This window comes from Haliaeetus albicilla, chromosome 6 (genome assembly GCF_947461875.1).
Source record: "Haliaeetus albicilla chromosome 6, bHalAlb1.1, whole genome shotgun sequence".
NCBI lineage: Eukaryota > Metazoa > Chordata > Aves > Accipitriformes > Accipitridae > Haliaeetus > Haliaeetus albicilla.
Genome location: NC_091488.1, coordinates 17751000 through 17772670, shown reverse-complemented (window position 1 = coordinate 17772670; position 21671 = coordinate 17751000). Strand labels below are relative to the sequence as shown.

Genomic DNA, 21671 nt, shown 5'->3' with positions numbered 1-21671 from the left:
TGAACGGATAAGAGTGCTCCTGCCCTACTTTTGCCAAGAAGGGCAGAAAATAAAGAAAGTCTCCCCTGAACTCCACCGTCCGAGGGAGACTGGAAGCTGTGGCAGTAATGGCGATACAGGGGAACATGCCCCTCCTGGTGGAACGAGGGCAGAGTTTTTCACTTCCCACGTACAAAAATAACCTGTGTAAAACAGTGCTGAGGACATCAGCTTAATCTTCTGCGCCATAATCCTCAGCGCATGGAAAGGTGTGGCAGTGCATGGACAGGGAAACACCTTTGCTTTTTTCCTCACCGTACTAGCTGGGTGGTGACTTTCCATGGAAAAACACGCGTTGCAGACTCCTTACTCCCCACGCAGATGAGCTTTCCCAAGCACGCAGAAAAGCAAAGGGATTAGGAAAACCCTCCCATTGACTGAGCTTTTTTTCCTCCCCTCTACCACATCCTGGAATTCTTGTTAGGCATTGCAGAATTATTTGGGAGTTTCTATAGCTTCTGTTAGAAAGGAACCACAAAGAAAGCCCACTTAGTACAGAGTTCTTTTATGTGAACAGGGACAGCGGCATCCACGAGTTTGCCAAATTGAGCACATTGTATACATACTATATGTACATGTGTTCTCTGTTTTTTTATGGAAGACCATTTCAAGAAGTTTGTCCCATAACAAACAGAATGCAAAGTAAAATGCTTCACTCCCCTCTATATCACACAAACAAAACAAGGTATATTTCTGAGTTTTAAAAGAAAACGTGTACTGATGTCAACATTTCATTTACAGAAGGACAGATGTTCCTCTCATTGGAAACCGAGGCTTATCAGAGTTAAAAGTTACTCTTCCAATATACAAATATTAAGCATTAGAGCTGCTAATGCACATTTCTCAGTTTAACTAAATCTGCTGAGCCACAGGGCTAATCATGTAATCCTTACACCTTGCTTCAGGCAATTACAGCTCTGAAGATCCAGGAGGCAAAATGGAACCCTACAGCCTGTCGCACAGTTCAGAAATAGAACGCTACAGAAAACACAGCAAGAACATTTATGCCCCAAGCAGCTATGTGTTATGCTCAGTGCTCTTCCACAGCTTCAGTGTTTAACAAAAGAGATTCTTTTCAGAGCATCTGAAAATCCCACATATTTACAGTTAAAAATCCTAAAGTATCAACAAACTATTCCACTTATAGAAGAAGAAATTCTTCGTACTTACAAGAAGAAGTTTCATAAAAAAACCTAGAGACAAACCGTATGAGTAATCACCTTCTCTGCATGCAAGCTCTGCATATATTTCACGCAAAGGAATGTTTTCTCTTATCTGACTTCCACTCTCTGGCTATCAAAGACAAAACTACAGGCCAGCATGACATAAGAGATCAGGAAACAAGAGGCCAAGGTCTTTTCCTTCCTTTCACTACAATGACGAGTAGAATAGCACAGGGACCAACTCAGAGCTCACTATAACACATTTTAGTTACAAGAGCTGAGAAAAAACACACCTATACATAAGCACAAACTGAGTGAGATCTGATTCTCATTAGATCATTAATTCTGTAGAAAAATAGCTATAAGCTCTCACCATCACCCATGCAACAAATACCTAAAGCAATCAGTGTCTTTAAAATAATCTCACTTGATTCTGCCTCAAAAGCCACAAATCATCACACCTAAGGTTGTGTAAAGCTCCCCAGCACCAGCGCAGGTGCAAACTACCAACCACTGTGAAACCCATCCCTTAATAGATGGCAATTAGCAATTCATTTGCACAACCTCTTAGCTATAATTGGAGAGTTTTGCTTCAATTCAAGGTAGATTGGCTACAATTAGTTTGCATTTAAAAATTAACATATGCACTATGCTATTGATTTGAGGAAATACTGTTTAACTTACATTCCTCTTATACCTAGAAATCAAGAAAGAATAAGAAATCGTAATAATCCACCTGATCTTTTGGTTTAGCTGACCTGCTCTGGTGAAGGAGATGATAAACCAGCCCATTTAAAAACCATGTGGGAATAGTATCACAAGATAAGTGAAGACGTGAACCAACCCTGGAAAAAGGGCACTAATCTTGCGTAAGAGGTAGTGATGTGCCATAATCAAAGCTGTAATTCGTTACATTCAATATCATCTGTAAACACCTTAAAAGTAAGATTAACATTTTCCCAGGAAAGATGCTCTAATTGTGTGCAGCTGTGAAGCAAGCACATCAGCTGTGACCATACTGCGCTTTCGCTCCTTGTCAAGTGTGAAAATGAAACTTTCTCACCTTGCTCATCTTATCAGCCTCATCAGATGACTCCAAGTCTTGCACTTCTGCCTCCTCTGGAGCTGTCTCAACAGAGCTGTCCGGGTCGCCGCAAAGAGAGTGCCCTGCTGAAATTGAGATGTGTGTGAAAACACAACCATAATTTCCAAAAATTCAAAAAGCTGGGCACAACAGACATGCAGTTCCCATGGAGAGCCAGGCCCCATCCTGCACACAAGTACATGCCAACAAGACATTATGCCAGAGGCACTCAATGACCTCAAAGGACTACCTCGGTTTACAGCAGGGGCCAGGTTTAACTACAGGTGTAAAAATAAACAGGTTATGGCCAGACACACTATTTAGTTGGAAACTACAAAAGCCAATTTAGAGATAAGGCTAAAATGCCACATTGAAATTCTTACGTTTAGTATTAATTTCTTGGCTGCTGAGCAATTGCCTACCTTTATACTTCAGTGGTTTCAAATGGAAACTGCAGTATGTGAACAGGCAGGCCACACCTGCAAGTCTTGGTCAGCCCTTCCTCCAAGCTAAGTCAAATCTGATGATTTTACATTGCTTGCAGTTTTGGCCTAGCACACCCACTACTGAGCTTCCACGTTGATTTTTAAGGAAACAAACCCAGTTTCAGCAGCTTTTAGGAGTCTATTACATTAACTGAAAACTAAATTTCATTTCCATCGGTACGTGGCAACAGCTATGCACCCCTATTCCTGAGCAGTCCTCTTAAGACTATGTTGTTGATACAGCTAATAACTCCTTTGTGACTTCTTGTAAGTAAATGATGAATCACCTGCAAGTGACAAAAGAAAGAAGAGAACTAATCCCAGCCTGAGAGCTCTGTGTACAATGTTTTTGGGGACCTCATTCTCTGACTCTAAGAGCTGTAAGAAGCAGTATTACTACACCTTAGCCAGTCTTCACAGAAAAACAGATTTCATATACATTCAACTCCTAGCTATGGCAAATTATAAAGACCAGTGATGGACTGAACTCTGCCAGGAATCTCCTGCATGCCTCAATTGACCTTCAAGCCAGCATAAAGAGATACCTTAGAGCAGCTGAGTTCAGACACTAATTCCTTTTACCTCTCCCCTCTCCTCCCCTCAATCCCATAAGGAAGAGTTTTTTCTGCGGTGCTGCTTCTGGAGCTGGATGGAGAAGGGTGGTTTCTGAGTATGCCTGCCTGCCTGCATCCTGCCACACAAATAGGACAGTGAATGTCCCACCAGGGATTATACCTTTTATTCCATTACCTTTAGTCTTCAGGTAATGCAGAAAAGCCTAATCAAAGTTCAACAGATGCAGCAACACAGAAAATCCCTGATTTTTAGAACCCAGGACTCAATGGACTATATTAACATATTGTTTGGTTGTATTGTTAGCATGTAGCATTTAAACATTTTGGTGGAAAACTGACACTTTTCTGGACCAGAATAGAATTTTTTTTAAACCAGTGTTGGGTTTTTTTGTTTGCTAGCCCTACGAATAGAAGCTGCCCAACAGCACACTATCATGTTGTCAGCAGCCAGTGGTCCAGCAGCCATCCACTTCTATTCACTACTAGGTTGAAACATAAATGTTTTACAAAGGTTAGCAGTCATTTAGCACATCAGATGCAGGACCATTTCTGTTAGTCCCATGCTGACTCTCAGGTTACTTGCTATTTTTCAATTAGATGTTTCAATTTACGTAAGTCACATATATTTGTCTATAAGGAGCATTTGGCTAGATAGCAATGCTGTGAGTAAAAAGGCCATAGTGATGATAGCACACATCTGTTATACTGATATGTTTCAGTTAAACACTGTGTGATTTGGCCAAAAAGGCTGTAACAGCGTGGATGGTCTTTTTAATTCAGATAAAATGGCAAGCTGCTTTAAAATAAAGAGATTTTGAAATAACAAACCCTGATTACACACATCTAGTATACTTGTTTATATTTATACTGGAATGAAATATATTTCATGATATAGAAATGATAGTTTCTAAGAAATATGTTTCCTAAATGAGTAAGAAAAATTCTGCTGCCCCTTTGCTGCAACTGAAAAGCCACTGCTCCTCTTTGAAGGAATTTTTTGTTAATGCACAATGTTGGTTCGCAAACACATCCTAGGTAAGGTTCTCTACATCAAGACTGAGGGCAGAGATCCAGGTCTGGGTTCCTCAGTACCCAACTTACAGCTGCTGTTCTTGCAAGCTTTCAGCCATCATTGCCAAAAACAATCTGCACAACTGTACAGGATTTCCACTTTGTTGAGTCCGGAAATAATTTGGAAAAAAATGGAATTCAGAAATCCAGAAGTAAATTCAGAACATATTCTGCATACTGGGATGGAGCTAGATTGGACATCAAATGAAATTAAAAGGACATAAAAGGTAGTTCATAGCTGAGCTTCTGGAGGACATGCCTCTCTTCTGAAAAGATAGGGTTTACCTTTTAAAAAGATGTGCCTGTAGGGGTTGTGTGGCAACACAAAATCTATTTGAAGAAGAGTTTTTTCTGTAAGAAGTTAGGTTTTCTGAGCCTTGCCCAGATTTTATCGACTTGGACTATCAGCTTTCTGGTCTCTCTATTAATGTGTGAAAGGATTCTTAAAACCCTTAAGCCATCCATTAAAAAATAAGAGAAAAAATGTGCTATGTGTCATAATTTGTTTGGGGCAAACTGTTTTCTTTTCACTGCAATTAATTTCCCATTATAAGCTGTGTGAAATACATCTTACAGCCGTTTCTCACCCCAAGCCAAGGCAAATAATGTTTGTTTGGGGGTTTTCGTTTTTGCTTTTAAGCTACCACTTTTTCTTTTCCTGTATATTAAAACACCACTTAATCTGTTTCCTGCAGTATAAACACTTTTACCCAGTAGACAGCAATCTTTCACTTACGCCTTAATGAGCAGTCACACAGTACATGTGCTCAGGGTATTTCTAATGTCTTAAGCTGCCAAAGCCAATGTCGACTTTAGCAGGTTTATCTGCTGGTTGTTAAACACAGGCAATCAGTTCAATAATGCCGCACATTCCTGCCTTTTAATACCTTCCAGTTACTGTCCCATTTCTGTCAGGTTCATTACATCATTTTATTTTTGCCCTGTAAATCTTTATTTAGCTCTGTAAGGAGCTCTGAGGACAATGTGCTCATTTCCTTCTGCAGCACCTGAACGCTGCCCAACCACTACCATTTACTAGGGATGATAACACGTGGGCTTCATTTGACATTAAGGAATTAGAAAGGGAAATCCAAAAAGCAGCAGGAAAAGGGGGTCAAATCCATGTGGCCACCAGCACAGATGGAGGTCAAATGAGCTCCCAAGTTGCCTCAGCAGTGTAATATCCATGACATTATGAATAATGTCCATTAAATAACTCCTCCTTATGGCTAGAACTAACAAAACAAAAGGAAGTCTTGTATCACTGGAGCAAAGGTGCTGGGGCTTAAAGGCCTGGAGAATCACGTAAAGCTTAAGCACCATGCCATCACTTCGCTAAAATTTTCCATGGCTGCTGCTTCCAATTTGCAGGGTTGCTGTCGCTCAGGATTTTAATGAGACTTCCACAATATTTGGTACTACTCTTAAAGCCCACTTCTTGGTGCCAGATTATTTGGTTTTTTAATGCAGTGGAAACAAATATTCCTAGCCAAGCTCTGTCAGCTGTGGTGTAAAGCTCAGAAGTGCGCATCCTACTAACACAAAAAGCAGCATACGTATCAGAAAACCCTGCATCTCGATGCCTTATTTCCGAGTATGTGGAATAGGCAATACTGAATTTAGTCCTCTCAGTGGCAGCAACGGGGAAGTGCTGGCAAGGGCAGCCATCTGCCAGCATGTTACCTGCTGTGGGTCAGAAACAACAACAGGCTCGGATGGTTGAAAGCTTTGGTTTGTAACTTTAAGGTGCCTTAGTCTCCTAAGCAGGTTGTTTTACACATCTCAGTGCCCCACACAACACCTCGCTGTACAACTGAGGCAGAGCTCTGGGACTGCTGCAGCCAGGCAGCAATTAAGTGTTAGGGACCACGGAGCTCACCCCGGTGTCCTTCCCTGCCCTCCTGCCACCGCTCCCTCTCTGCAAAAGGTGCATCGTACTCCTCTGTACTTCTTTCACCAATGAAACTCAGCGATCCTGGAAGTCAAATACAGCGATTGCTTAATGACTTTCAGCGGGAAATAAGGATTGACCCCCATCCGAGCTGAAACTGTGGAAGAAATATGGACCAGGCAGAATGTGACTACCCCAGCTGAATCCCAGCCAAGACACTCTGGTGTCTCTGCTCCTGCGAGAAGTGCTGCAAAGGTTTCAGCAGCCAAGTGCTTTCAGCAGCTCATGTTTGACGGTGGTCTTAAAAGACTAAAGAGGCAGACTAAAAGGGCAGTTCAACAACAACTTTCTTAAACAGAAAGTGTCATTTCTAAATGTTGCTGTGGAACGGCCCCATTATAACAATGGAGTACCTTTCAAAAGAGAATCTGTTATAAATGGAACAATTTTAATACAAATTGTTAGGGAACCGTCTCTCAGATTAAATTTTTATTTGAGACCAAATTTCATCTATAAATCTACAATAAAAAAGGTAAGCATGCATTTTTTTCTTTTTTAGAAAATTCTGGTTAGCTTTGAAACACTGAAACATAAAAGAAGAAAACATCATTTTTGCACTGGGGTATTCTGTCCCACTGGGAAAACCCACAGAGTTGATAACATCTCCAAAGACCTGTAAAACCCAGCTACAACTATCACAGGTCCAGTCAAAGAACAGTATAGGAACGAACTGTGGAGTTCTGCCTTTCCTGGAGAGTTACAGAACAAGACCCATAATTCTCTTTCCCTTTTGACAGAACTCTATTGCTTCCTTTCCATTTCAGCCAGGTAATAAACTGTGCAAACACAGAGAAATTTATGCTGAACATCATTCAGTTCATTCGCTCTTCTTGGGAAAAATGCAGATTCAGTGTAACCTTCCCTGTCCCAACCATACCACAGTCACTTTTCACGCTCCCCAGGTCAGCAGCCTAGTCAAACACTTGTAATACGCTTGAGTAGCCCCTTTGGAATAAACAGGAGTCTTCGTAGCCTTAAAAATTAGGCATGTGCTCAGGGACCTTGTAAACCAGGGACATTGAGAACAGGAAAAAACAGCCTTTTCTTCTGCAAGTAGCATGCTGCAGCCTCGGGCTGGCAGAGCCGGCAGGGGGAGCGGCAACACAGCAAGAATATTAAGATGAGAAAGGCCAAGAGCAAGTATGCTCACCGCAGCTACAATGGGAAGGGTCAGAAACCCAAAGCTGCAATGCAAAAGCTAGCGTGTTGATAGCCACGCTGCTTATTTCAACTGCAGCTCAGGCAGTCTTTAGAAAAGCAAGGAATGAGACCTCTGAATGCAATTCTGACTGAAGCAACATCCTTGAGCTTTGGCTTTTAAGCTCTTAGAAAATAGATCTTGTGAACAACAGTTCTGCACGTCTCTGATTAATTATATGCAGGACCCTCAGACTGCTGCTGCAGTAAACGCCCCTGGACTTGTTATATCAAGTACTGAATGGTAACAATATTTTTTAACGTGCTACAAAAGGTATAAAATTAGTTGTCTGCCTCAGGAAAATAACCCTGAAGAAATTAAGGTTACTGTTAGTCTCGGCTTCTTCTGAAATCCAAATTACATAGCCTAAGGGGACTGTGACAGGACAAAGATGGAATGAAAAATAGTGGCCATTCTTATAGTGCAATGACAGTTTGTTTTAGTTTTATACCATAATCTTTAGAGTGTGTGTTAACTTCAGCCTCTGGTTCTCCTGTTTTCTGAATAACAAAATAATAGACTCCTAAAAAATAGCTAGCTGCTTCATATCTAGAAGATTAATATACCCATTCAAAACAGGGTATACTTTCTTTTTTATCATTTATACCTTCTGCACGGTGATTTATGTAGCTCACAGTTATCCCTGCAGAGTTATCCCTCATGCTAGAGGTCTCCAAAATACAGGAGCATGCAAACCGTAAACCTCAGAAACTCTACCCCACAGTGAAAAAAGGTAGTGAATTGTGGGGAGACCACAAACAAATATGGATACTACTCCCATTCCCAAATCCCCTTCTAATAAAAAATACCTTCTTTATGATTTGGGGGATATGCAATTCTGTGTTTCCAGCTTTCAGCCTCTCATTCCCTGGACTGAGTGGAGCAGAATGAGGAGAAAAAACCACTCCTCATGGGGAGGGGAGACAGCTCTCACTGATCCTTTTAGGCAATAAGGAAAACATGCTGTGGGGCTCCAGACAGAATGAGAGCTAGTCCTCCTCAACCAGATTTATGCAGACTGCATTAGTAGGAGAGAAGACTGAAAGCCAGGAAAAACAATAATAGATGAAAGGAACAAAACTTGTGGCTCTCCAAGCCTGATGCAGTGCTAATTCCTGGGGGAAAGTATGTATCATACCCAAGATGAGATTCTTCACATCAATTAGAGATATAAAATCCAAGGTCATTTCAAGAATAACCTTTTAAGTAAACACAATGAAGTAACTGCTGCCACAGAGCTGATTTGCAGCTCTAGCTCCAACCTCAGTATATACAAGGTACTTCTAGATAATAAAACAGCTGTAAGAGATGTCGTATTTAAACAGGAGCTCTGGCAGTCACTTCAGGGAGGTCAAATCCCAGAAACACAGCCCCGCTTTGCTCCTGGAAGACCTCCCACTGAGTAATAAAGCATTAGGAAAGCTTCCTTAAAAAAAAAAAAGTAACACAGCAGCTTTCTGTTGAAAACACACCATATGATTTGCCTCACACAAGACATCTACCCTTTGCTGCCTTCATAGCCAGTGAAGAATTGCTAGTGAAGAAGATAATGATAGGACATCAGCATGATCAGTCAACCAAACCCTGAATTTCTAGAGGATGGATGTGCATACAGGTGATTTATACCTGCTGGCATTCTGGCCCAGTAGTGTTTCACCCCCCCTGCTGAAAGGGGGGGCTACACTACTTCAGGACTGAAGGAAAAATCTGCATGCTGTAAATAAAGCATGCAACAGAAATCACTGAGCTGATTTGTCTAGCCAGCCAAACTGCCAGTAATCAACAAGGACACAAATAAATGGGTCAGTGGTATTTCATACTTGACTGCTCTCTACAAGAAGCTGTGGAGCCAAGACCAAAAAATCTAAGACGCAGCCACAATGTCCCAAATAAAAGCATGTACTCCTTTTTAAAATTTCACATGGATCCCAATTTAAGTAATGAATTCCTGAAAAAGCACAGGGCCAGAAGAAGAAAGGCTTAAGTAAAACATTGTGTTCTAGAAACACCTCAATAGAGAGAAATTGATGGGCAAGATCAAAACACGTGCCTCCCAATTGCTCACTTGGGTGCAGATCCTTGATTTTACTCCCACCTCGGGCAAAGTCATCCCAAATTAGAGCATCGGCATTGTTTAGCTTTAAACACCATCTTAACGTCGTTCCTCAGAGGCATATTTCATATGGCAACTAGAGGCACTTTCACAAGCTGCCAGAGACACCTGCATATCTGCTGATGAGCTATTGTGTTGCTTCTGTTGGTTAAAGAAGTATTCTTCCCCCTTTGAGGAGGAATGAGGGCGATTCCCACCTCAACGTTTGCTGTGTTTTGAAGGAAAGCAAATGTCAAGAGAGCTCTAGCTTCTGTGCTGCCTGTCACCTGAAAGAGAGAGCGAAGGAGCTGACTACAGCACACCAAAAGTGAAGGGCAGCTGTACCGAGAGAAAACTGAAGGGAAAAGGAAGCCCCGAAGCTGAGGGCAAGTCCTAGGGAGCTATTTAAGAAGGAGGTACTCTGGCCCACCAGACAGTTCAAATGCTCACTGCAGAACATGGAAAAACAAGCAGCCGTTCCACACCACTGTGATCACCACAAAAACCCAGCCTGGGAGAAGCTTTCAAAGGAGGACGTGACTCCAGCTGAGAGCAGCACAAAGGAAGTTGTGTCTACAAAGCAGCAGAGGCGGGAGGTCTGATTTTGCCATGACATGTCCATCAGCCACATCCTATGTCTTCATTTCACATGGGGCACACAGGGTTATTACTGGACAATGTTAAAAGGCGAACGCTAGGCTCTTCAGACACATTTGGCAAACCATGCACTATCTCACCCTCAGCAAGGAAAAGGACCCCTCGAAATGCCTCAAAATAATGATGCAGAGAACTGACAGTGGCAGAGAAACTGCTTGTTGAGACGAGCTGTTGAGACCCTGTGTTACAAAATGTGACTGCTCTGCCCTAGAAATCACTACATTGTGTAAATACAAAAGTCCCAGTTCCCAATTCTTTGCACCCAGGGCAGACACTCACTTCAGCGAAAAGTGAAAAGGGTACAAGGACTCAGCACTCGGTGTTTCGGTGAAAAAGCACAGGCAAGGACAAAAGGATGGGGCCCCGTGAAGAGCTGTTGTTAAGTAGGAAATGGGGGCATCTTGTGGCCAGCTATAAAAATGTTCAAGATAAGCTCAATTTTTCAGCACAAAAGCCTAACTGGGAAAAGTTCAATGCAAATTAAAAGGGGAAAATGTACTTCTGAAAATGTTTAATTTTAACTGCCTTTGGGGGTTTATCCCACATCTTACATGAGGTTGCTTTTATCAGTCCCCTCAGAGGTATTTGCAATAAGTTGTTTTAAAGCTTTCTTGTTCACGCTATTCCACTTGCTATGAATATCACACTCCCCAAGTCAGACTAGGGGTCCAGCTTCCCCTTTCCCCACTACATGTTTCCATCACCTGAACAATGGCATTTTTGCTAGATCACTTTCAGTAAATATTTTAGGCAAAACCAGAGCAGCATCCAGAAACGTTGAAAGGCAGGCTGTACCTCCCTGACCCTTTGCAGGCAGACGTGAGTCAGCTTGGTCCTGAGCCCAAGCAAACTATCTTTCACTGTGGCTCATTTGCTCCAGCTCAGCATTATGCTAATGCACTCAACACTGCTCCTGGGTTAGCTCCAGTTTGCACCCAGACTCATCCCAGAAACCCCTACATCGAGTGATTGCAGCAGACAGACATGTCCTGGGAGAAGGCTGACTTTAACATTGGCGAAGTGCATTAACAGCCCCGCTCCTACTCCAGCTTTTTATTCCAAATGCCCAGAACAAAACCATTTCATAGTTGTCAAAACAATTATTTTTACTTTTCTGAAACCTTTATTTTGGGGAGAAAACAAAGTATTTTGACATATTCATACACCATTTACTTTTGACTGAAAATCAAAATTTACCTCAGCTCAGAATAGTTTTGATTATCTAGAAACTACTTCTTTTTGGCCATTCTATTATTTTTTCCTGTATTTTAAATTATTCCAAGAAACTAAAGCAAGCAGGTACGTCCAGTATCCTCTTCTGTTTCCAAGTACAGGGGGGCAAGTAAGACTTGACTAAGCAGGCAAGTTAAGAGGAGACATGGTGCAGGAGCTTTCCTGCTATCCCAGTGCAATTTCCAACACTGTTGTCTTACAGAGGTAATGGCTAGCAACCGCCAAGGAGACAGTCCTGCTCTTCTGCAGCTATTTCTCTTATCCCATCATGGGTGGTTGTCCTCAGCTGGTTCAGGAAGCTGAACTAGTGGCAAACAATTCACATTTGCTAGGGATTCTCTGAACAGGGCAGCATGGTGGGCAGGAATGCCCCTTCCACCACAGTGTGCTGTGGGACCAGTTACATACATTTAGCTGTAATGTCAATCCCTACCTTAGGGTGTTTTGAACTGTCCTTATGAGTTATTTATGTGTCTCATCAAACACACAGTGCTCCTGTGCTCCTGGCTAATCCCAGAGAGGATGATGCTTATCCCCTCTTCCTTCCCTGCCATACGTATATCCTGTGGGCAAATCCAGAGGTAAAGGCACCTCCTGAGCAGCCCAGAAGGGAGCAATTAGTTCTGCGACTTGCTGTAGGCACAGCTAGATGATGTGACATGCATTTTGCAATGACACACGTTTCACAGCCTAACCACGTACACAGCCATCTTTCATTGCTACCGCAGATTATACGTTACAGCTTCCAGAGCTCCCACATATTATCTGCCCAGCACATTCAGACTGTAATTCCTCACTTCCACCGTGGAAGTTACATGCAGGGATCAATGGCATTACACCAGCACATTGTAGGCATGAATCTTCCTCCTGGTAATTTCTGCACTGAACCCAATACCTTGGTTGCTCCCAGCAAATGCCAGTGTGCTGTCACTCAAGTCAGATGGGTTTTCCAAGCGACGTGGTGGTGACTGCATTAGTTTCTGCCCTTCCTCTATCTCAGGATAGGTGCGCACAGTAAGACACAGCGAAGGCTGAACAAGGGCATCTTTCAGCAAAGCTGAGTCCAGATCCTCAGCAGCTTTCTTGTTAATCTCCACAATTTCATCACCAGCTTTCAGGCCTGCAACACAGAAAGGAATGGGTAAGAAAGACCTGCACGGTAACATTTCTGTTACCCACAGACATCAAGGACCTCAGATCGGTCTTTATGAAGTGCCAGGCAGTTTTATGTCTAGACATAAAGTAAACATTTATGACTGCAAATTATATTGAAATTTGATGGACTTTTGCGAGATCTGTTGTCAGGCTGGTACTCCAGTACCATCCTTAGAGCGCGGTGCCCAGGAAGTCCCTCACAACGTACCAGCAATGAGATACCCCCTTTTTCTTCACGTCACTCTGCAAGGGAACAGCTGCTGTACAGCAAGCCACCCTACACAACACATTGGTTGTAAATAAATACATACTGAAGGACAGAGTCAGACTTCTGAGGCATGGCACACAGGACAGGGAAAGGATGGAGTAGCTGGGCTGCCTTGATTCTTGCTTTTAACTTTCCATATAAGTGAAGGCTTTTATTTGAAGTGGTCACCTACCCATACACCTAGGAGGAGAAAAAACATTTCCCACTCAGCTCGGGTGTATGGTGTAGGACTTCAGATAACCTCCTCTCTGGCCCGGTCTGAATCACGTCCTAGCACACAGATCTTCAAAAGGCAAATTTTAGCGCTTGGTAAGTAAGTTAGTCATGTTTTTTTTCCAATCTGATTTCAGTAGTTATTTATAGTACCAGTGCCCGAGGGAAAAGGGGATGTGCAGAGAGGAAACAGCTGACTTCCACTCACTTCAGGGGCAACGCAGCGATGCCGACAGATGATGTGCAGCCCTCCGAGGTGCTGCAGGAGACCTGACCTTCCCCTCAGCCAGCCGGGCCCACTCTCCGACTAACAACAGCAAGCTGGGCCAGGGTTTAATCCCAAATAACCTTTAGGGGCAGGCAGGCAGCAGCGCACCAGGGCATGCTGGTGCTGACAGCCCTGATCATCAGAGCTGCTCCTGCCGCCGCAGCTTTTGTACCCACTTGAGGGTGACGCTGGCAGTCCCCCACAGACATCTCCCCAGGAGCCAGCCCTCTGGGCATGGCCGGTGGGAACACATACTCTGCAATGGCCACCCGCCCACCAGTGGGACTGTTGTGGCATCCCTGTCTCCGTCCTGGCATTTACAGGGATGAAAGCTGAAATTTACAGGTCGAAAGAGCTGCTCTGTGGGGATGACCTGCCCTCATGCCATGCAGTCCTCTGGCTGGGCAATCATGTGAAGGACGAGTCTTGCCACCCTTAAAGCCCAGATGAAAGGCCTGACTCCATGAGCCTGAGCTGCGAGCAGAGCTCAGCTGCATCCTCCAGGGAACAGATTACCTACCCGCATTCAAGAAAGAAACGTGGAAGGGAGGACGCTAAAGAGCTTCAGTCTTCTTTAGGAAAATTGAGATCTTTCTAAATGCATGTAATTGTGCCCAGAAACTCTAGTGTGGTGTGCAGTTTCAGAGAGAATAAAATTAACTAGATAGAATAGCTACAAAGTAAATGGACCATAAAATCATATTTGAAACAAGGACAAAACAAGGCAAGTCAAGCATTTCTCATTATTTCATTTATTTTACTTAGTGATGCCATCTTATAATAGTAGCACATTAATATGCCTGCAACCATAAACATCATATCTGGGGCTTCATCTACTCTTTGTAATCCTTGTCTTGAATCATTTGGGATAAAGCATCATGTCTATCTCAGTACAATCAAGCACCTCAAATTCCAACAATGGTCTAGCTAATGCAGACCAACAGAAAAAATAAATCATAACAATTACCAGGAGAAAATAAAATTTAAGTTTTCTAATTGGAGAAAAGATTGAAAATGAAATACTGTATCTCATCTGGTTAAACTTACTATAGGAAGTGCAATCAAATGCAAACATGCATGTAAATAATGGGAGGAAGAGCAAGTTTTCCTCCCTGCTTCTGCTAACTCTGAGTATCTTGTCACAATATCTTGCCAAATACTGTTCATACAGAAGTGGCTTTTTATATCAATTATGAAGAGCAACATATCACTGAAAGCATGTTTTAGCGTTTCAGCCCCACAGGAGGCAGTCTGTGTTCATGCATTCATTTAAATTGTTCAAACATTAACTAAAAGCAAAATAAGGAAGCCCTGCTAAAACCCCTCCACCCTCATTGTCACATTCTCTTTGCTCCCCACAGGAAACCCACATGGTTTTATTTCCCTGTGGCAGGCTGGCAGAGAGCCGCCCCCAGCCCCCATTCAGGGCTTTTGGCAGAATACATCCTGTCAGCCAGGGAATCGTATGGGGCTGAGGTGGGTGAGGAGGGACAGGCAAGAGAAAGATGACCTTTTCAAGCTTAATAGACATATGCAGCAGCCTCCAGAACCACCTACGTGGTTTCTTAAGTTAGGGTTAGAGGCTACCGCTCAGCGAAACCCCAGGCTCCCAGCAGCCAGAACTGTTCCCCTGCACCCTGCTTCTTCCTTCCCAGTTTCTGTCTGCGCGGTCCTGTCCCTCTGCTGTGCCACTTCTGCCACTCAGTTCACTGCAACACAAGCCAACTCGATTTGCTAGCAGGTCAGAAAACCAGCCATGCATTTCTGCCATGGCAGTCTTCTATCAAGACGGGGAGCTGAATCGGCTTAGCAGAGTGCCAGGGTCAGCACAAGGCAAAGGGCTGGCACAGTTTAGGGGAGACCAGCCCCCATTGCTTTTGGCAACAGCTAACTGTTGAATAAGCTCTGCAAGACCATATAACCACTTGCTAAGAAAACTCTGAAGGTGTTTTTGAGGACTCTGCATACATTGATCATAGAATCATAGAATTGTTTAGGTTGGAAAAGACCTTTAACACCATTGAGTCCAACCGTCAACCCAACACCACCATGCCCACTAAACCATGTCCTAAAGTGCCATGTCTATGCATTTTTTGAACACCTCCAGGGACGGTGACTGGATTATGAAGAGATGAGAGTCTTCTCACTCTGCATGCTCCCCATGTTATACTTTAAAATCTGTTTAGGTTTCAGATGCCCATCTCCCTGACCAGCCCATCCTGTAACTGCATGAGCAGCAGCACCGACACATTGGAAAGGGCAATGAATGGGAAAAGCAGTAAGGGCATGGCAGTGTCAGTGTTGACCTCAGCTTGGGTAAGCTGCAGTTAAACCGTATCCTGCTCTGCCCTGGGATAAGCCTGGCAGCCTAGTTATCTCTGCCAGTTTCTGGTCCAAGTGCTGTCATGCTTCCTGCAAAGGCTGGAAGCAAAACTAGAGGCAGTCAGCCCAGCCACAGAGAGCACTATGATGACTTCTAGTGTACCTGTTTATCTTGCAGTGACTGACTTGAGAGGGCCCCTGCTCCTCTTTCTAGCTGCAAGGGACATGCTGACCCTGCTACATATCTAGCAACTCAAAATTAAAAGAGGTTGACTATATAGCATAGCTGATCCCAAGAGCAGAACAGCCATGTATTCAGTACCTCAGGTTCTTCCCAAAAGACCACAATCTCTTTTGGACTGGGACCCTCGTTTGGTGTGTTCGTAAAGCTCCCATCCCAACAAGCACATGGTCTATACCAGGATTAAACAAACAATAACAAAAGCACGTTACAAAGTCTTTTACCTTTCTTGAAAGCTAGGCCTGTCTCTTTGACGCTATTCACATACAACCGACGAATCCCTTCTTCTTCCACGGAAGACAGAGAGAAACCTAGGGAGATACCCAGTGAGACAGTTAGAAAAAGCCAACCACTTCCAGCATGTCCTAACAACTGCACACACTACAGGTAAGGCTGTGCTGTCCCTGCGGCAAGCAGTCAGGAATTTCTCCCTTCTCCTTTCCCCACAAACCCTCACAAACGTAAAGGGAAAGTTAAAAAATGAAAGTGGCTTTAACAAAAAATGGAACTGAATTTCTGAGTTTATAAAGAAATCATCTACAGCTTTATCTGAGGATACCAGAGCTGCAAAACATTGGAATGGACTTGCAATTCTCTTGCCACAAAAGGTCACTTTAAGAAGTTTTGCTGTTTGCAGACACAAGCTGCACGGAGCTGTGGTTTGTGACCCAAACCAACAAAAGCCAAGAAACGGAGAGCTATGGCTGACATGCCATCCTGAACTCAGACAAGGCATAACAGCTCCTGCTAAAGCAGAATGCCAACTTTTGCTTTTTGAAATTCCTGGACTGGACAAGTTTGTAAAAATGTCACTTTCCCTTTTCCCCTTTCTTTTCTCAGCTGCTCCTGGCACAACCTGTTATTTGCCAAGTCTCAGCTCAGTGCACATTTCCTAGCTGTGTTAGAGACCCACATAACAGCCTTATAATGGAAGTACTGACACAGCCTTAATTTAAACAGTGCAAATGGTACCATTATGTTTGGTTTTGGTGATTTTCTTGCCATTTGTGTTTGACACTGTGCAAGATAACAATGTGTAAAGGAAATACAATGTGGTTAGTTAAATATGGTTTGTTTATTTACTGTTGAGAGTTATCTAAAGCAGAACATTTGCCTTTCTGAAACTTCATTACTCCCTAAATGGGTGTAGGCAACCATTTGCTCTCTTTTTCTGACTAGAAAAACATTTACAAACCTCTGGGGGGAGACACTTGTTTGACATGGAATCAGCCACCAGCCAAGAGGAAGCAGATGTGCTGGGAGCCTATTCTGATTTTAGGACTCCCTTCAAGTTGATGCTTATGGATGAGAAGTTATTTTTTCATCCATCATTTAAAAAAAAAAAAGAAAGGAGGGGGAAGAATACAGCGGTCTAGAAGCGAGGAGCATATGGCCCTTCCTGACTTACTGAGCTACTTGGAATCTGTATGCGAGCTCCTCAGCCTGAATAAAATGAAATTTGTGAAGCTCACTCAACACACCAACTTTCGCAGAGAGGAAAAACTCTCGACTAAACAAAAGAGCAGCTGTAAAATATACTAGTTATTGGTTGTCATCGCCACAAAGCCTACCTGGAAAACCATTAACCAGAAGCACAGTGGAGCATGCCCAAGACCACAGTTTGAGTCAGCACAAATTATCAGTTACTAATACCATCACTCTTTTGCAACTGAAATGCTGTTTTGCAGCCAACTATCATACAGTCAAAACAAGGCTAAGCTGCAACTCAATTTCTCACAGTGGCTAACTGTGAAGAGATTAGCATGCCCAAGCAGTCCCAAGCTCCCATTCTCCTCCATGAGAAGACCTCTGCCTCCTCTAATCTGTCAGGGCTAAGTGCATGTGTAGCTGCTTTTTAATTTATCTTTCAGTCAACCCCCCCCCTCCCCCCAACCCTGAAATCCTGAGCAGTAATTACTGGCAGAATGGGTGTAAGGAGCAATTACACATGTTGTCATCAGCTTTAAGAAATGAGAGGTGGGCAACTAGCAACAGCCTTGAAATGGTCATCTCACAAAGACACCTAACACCTCCATGGACAGGGTATGTGACCATACCCCAACCATAGATAAACGGTTTTATTTCCGCAGTTGTGGTAGTGGTTGGATCTTGTAAACAATCTGAAGTAGCGTGCCTGTCCCACTGCAGTGCCAGTGCCAGTGCTTTCACTGCCATGCAATAAAGCAGAGCAGGGAACTCATCCAGATGAGAAATACCTCAGTCAAGTGTGTGTGTGTATATATATGTATGTGTAGTTTGTATATACACATGTATAGTATGAATGTACAGTTTCCATCTTGCTGAATTCTGCAGGTGCTCCACATGAACACGTGTACTAGCATTGCATGAGAGGAAGGGCAGGAGTGGGTGGAAGTGACAGTGATTGCATAAGCTGGCATCACTGCCAAAAAGATTATTATCAAACTGTGCATGGACTCTGAAACACAGGTGCGAAGAGATGGGTGGTGACCCAGACAGACCCTTTTCGTCACTGCAAAGTTTTGATGACAGGAGAACAAAAGTCTGCATCTATGAGAGCACACGGCCTCACCAAACCAGCACAATACCTGAACAAATCCGCCTCCAGAAAATTACCTCAGCCCCCTGAGATAGACAGTTGCTAACAAAAATGCCAGTATGTTCCCGGTACACACAGCAGCTGCAAACAATAGGTTCTTACTGCTGGTGTGCCCTGATTCCTGCCCACACAACCTTTGCAAAGAGGCTGGTACCAGTGAAAGAGGCAAGAACATATCCGCCCAAGCATCAGCAACAGCATCACATTGACAAATGTAACGCTGGCAAGGTCCATCAGACTGGCCAGACACTCCAGGAGTGCCTCTTACCACAGGCATGCTGGTGGGAGTAGAAACACTACAAAATGTTCCCAGGTGAGCTTTCCCTGAAACACTCTGCTCCATCCTCTTTACATCACTTGAACTCATGGTATGCTCAGGCATGACGGCGAAGCTGCTCCAAAGGCCTGCTAACACCTGAAGGAGCACCTCTGCCCACTCCCTGGCACCAGGATCTCTTAGCTGGCCCAAAACAGCTTGTAAAGCCAGCAGACAGCTATTAACTTATTTTATTATCTTTCTGCCAGGCTAGTGGGCTGAACTGGCCTGTCTTAATTGCACCCTTAGTGAAAGCATTTCACCTCCCTGCCTTTGATACCATGTCTGTTAAATGGAGATAACAGCACTAAGTCTACATTGTCAGGATTAATGAATAGCTGCTTGTGAAGTATCTTGAAAATTCAAGGTGATTTACAAGTAGTAGTATTATTATTGCTATAGCTGGAATACTAGCAACCGCAACAGGTGATGTCACTAATGATTTTCATAATCTCATCCATTTTCAAAATGAAGACTTTTCTAGTTCTGCTGGAGGAATCAAGGCACAGGCAATTTGGACGTGTTTTTAAAATGGGCAAGAAGTATGAGAAGGCTTGAATAAAGCTGCACAGAAAAAACAAGTAATCATCAGAATAAGAAGTCCCTTAGCGCCCTAGACATCGGTTGCAGCACTGGCTCCTGACCCTGTTCCCAGCACTTGTTGAAGTGCTTGTGAGCGGCTGAGCCCCAAGTGCTGCCCAGCTGACTGAGAACTAATTTCAAAAGCAGCCCTGCTCACACAAAGACTTTCGCAGGTGCTTAGATGCTTGGAGACTGTGAGGTCACATTATTGATTTAGGTTCTTTTCAAAACAAAACTAGTAGCAAGAATCCTTAAGCAACCCTGTTAAAAAGAACCTATGCTGAAACTTTAAAGCTCTGAACTTCATGTTGCCATAGCTTGTGAATGTGCTGTATCTTTCTCTCTGGATTGTAAAAGTACGTATTGGCAATGCTAATCCTGTAAAGAGATTAAAATAACTAAAACCTCAAATGTACCTAACATACAGGATGGGAAAGGATCTCAGGAAGAACCCTAGCCTTCACGAGCGCCAAGACAGGATCAACACTTCACCTCTGCTCCCACACACACATATTTCAGCACACACTTGTCACTGTATGAACACATAGTACTGTTCCTATGAGACACATACAGACTACAGAAATTCTGCTGCCATTTAGAGTCAAAGTAAGTTTTGCCATTTTCTTTCAATGAGACCAAAGTCAGCTTTTTTGGGGTGCATTTAGCCTTCACTCCCTACAGGGTTGGAGCCACTGAACAGACACATCCCATGTCTCACACAGCTGATCTCATTTCATAGGACATGACAGTGCATTTCACGGTCTTTCCCATCTATCACTTAAAAAAAGAGAAGAAAAAGAAATAAACAGGAAATGCCACGATACCCATAACTCCTGCAGTGCTTTCAGGCACAGCATAATTATTGAACCTAGGGCCGTCGCTGTGCTGGTTAATATTTCTTTCTTAGGCCTTCAATATTCAAACTGCAGTCAGTACCACTACTTTGTAGCAGAGCTCAATATTCAAATGGCCTGCAGCCGTATAGTAAGCAGTCTGGGGATTCAGAATTATTCTAGTCAATAAAACAGAATATTTAGATAAACAGTAAAACGATGCAAATTGGCTTCCTGCAGGGTAGGTTGCACAAATAACTTTAAAATACACTACAGAACTGTAATTGCCAGACCAAAGGGCAAACTCACCAGGCTGGAGGTCTGTAACTTGAAATACTTGAAAGCTCAGAAATATGACCACCCCCACGTGAAGATTAGGGATTTTGCTGAAATTGCACAGGGAGGACTTCCCCTGCTTTATGTTTTATGCACAGATCTGTATATGTCAGATTCTGGCTCCAGAAGTCCATGGGGCATCCTCGAGGGCTGGGCGAGCACTGAGGCCAGGCTACCCCAGCCTCAGGAACGTCAAGGCGAGACAGGCACCCACTTTGCGTGCCCCCGGCAGGTGGGGAAAGGGGCCAAGCAGCCTCTCCTGGGACAGCTGCCCGGCCGCAGACCTCAAGATGCCTCCCACCCACAGCGATGCTCCTGGCTGCATCCCTACCATCATGCTTGGTGGAAGGAGTGAGGAGGTGGAAAGCCTTCCAGCCTGCTAGCAGCAGCAAGCCACAGCCGCAGCCCTCTCCCAAGCCCCACTGCAGGGCCCCAGTGAACGCTGTGATGCAGGCGTTCATCTAAGATGTGACAAATGGCAAAGGATGCTGTTTTCCACCGGCGCTCAGTTGCACAGCCTCTGTAGGTGGTGTTTTGAGAAACTACAAGAACAAGAAAACATTTGTCCTTTCTGCCACTGTAGCTCTCATCAAAGAGCTGCACGTCCTACAGCTTGAGCACCAGGAAAAACAGTGTTCAGTGCACTACAAATAAAACTGTCCTGCTTTGGGGCAGGGGAGTGAGCTTTCTGTGGATGGAACAGGAACCAGATGTGTTTTTCTTATTGTGTTCAACAGGCGTTTCAGGTATATCAATGAATAGCAAGCAAGAACCTGCTCACACTAGAATTGACTTAATAGAAAAATAAAAACAAATCCAGGAGAAACTCACCATAAATGTCAGAGGATGCATCAGACTTCTCTATTTGAATGTGCTGTGTAATTTTCTGACAGATTTCTATTTCTTTGTACAGCTGAATAGAAAAAAAAACCACAAAAACATGTTACTGTGGGAGGACACATCAATTGTAATAATTTTGAACAGATTTTTTTTTTTTAATTACAGCTGGAA

The 21671-nt window shown here is 43.5% G+C and overlaps 1 protein-coding gene across 13 annotated transcripts in view; it reads right to left on the bottom strand.

Annotated features, from left to right (window-relative positions):
• TIAM1 (TIAM Rac1 associated GEF 1) overlaps nucleotides 1-21671 on the bottom strand; it is a 193764-nt gene that overhangs the window by 21966 nt on the left and 150127 nt on the right. For 11 of the 13 annotated variants that reach the window (XM_069785292.1, XM_069785281.1, XM_069785288.1 and 8 more), the window contains 4 exons: nucleotides 21492-21573; nucleotides 16240-16326; nucleotides 12444-12668; nucleotides 2266-2372 (listed from right to left, as the gene is read on the bottom strand). In XM_069785292.1, the coding sequence (XP_069641393.1) occupies nucleotides 2266-2372; nucleotides 12444-12668; nucleotides 16240-16326; nucleotides 21492-21573 (501 nt within the window). The remainder of the gene's footprint in view (nucleotides 1-2265; nucleotides 2373-12443; nucleotides 12669-16239; nucleotides 16327-21491; nucleotides 21574-21671) is intronic. The other 2 variants (XM_069785280.1, XM_069785291.1) reach the window with 1 other exon arrangement.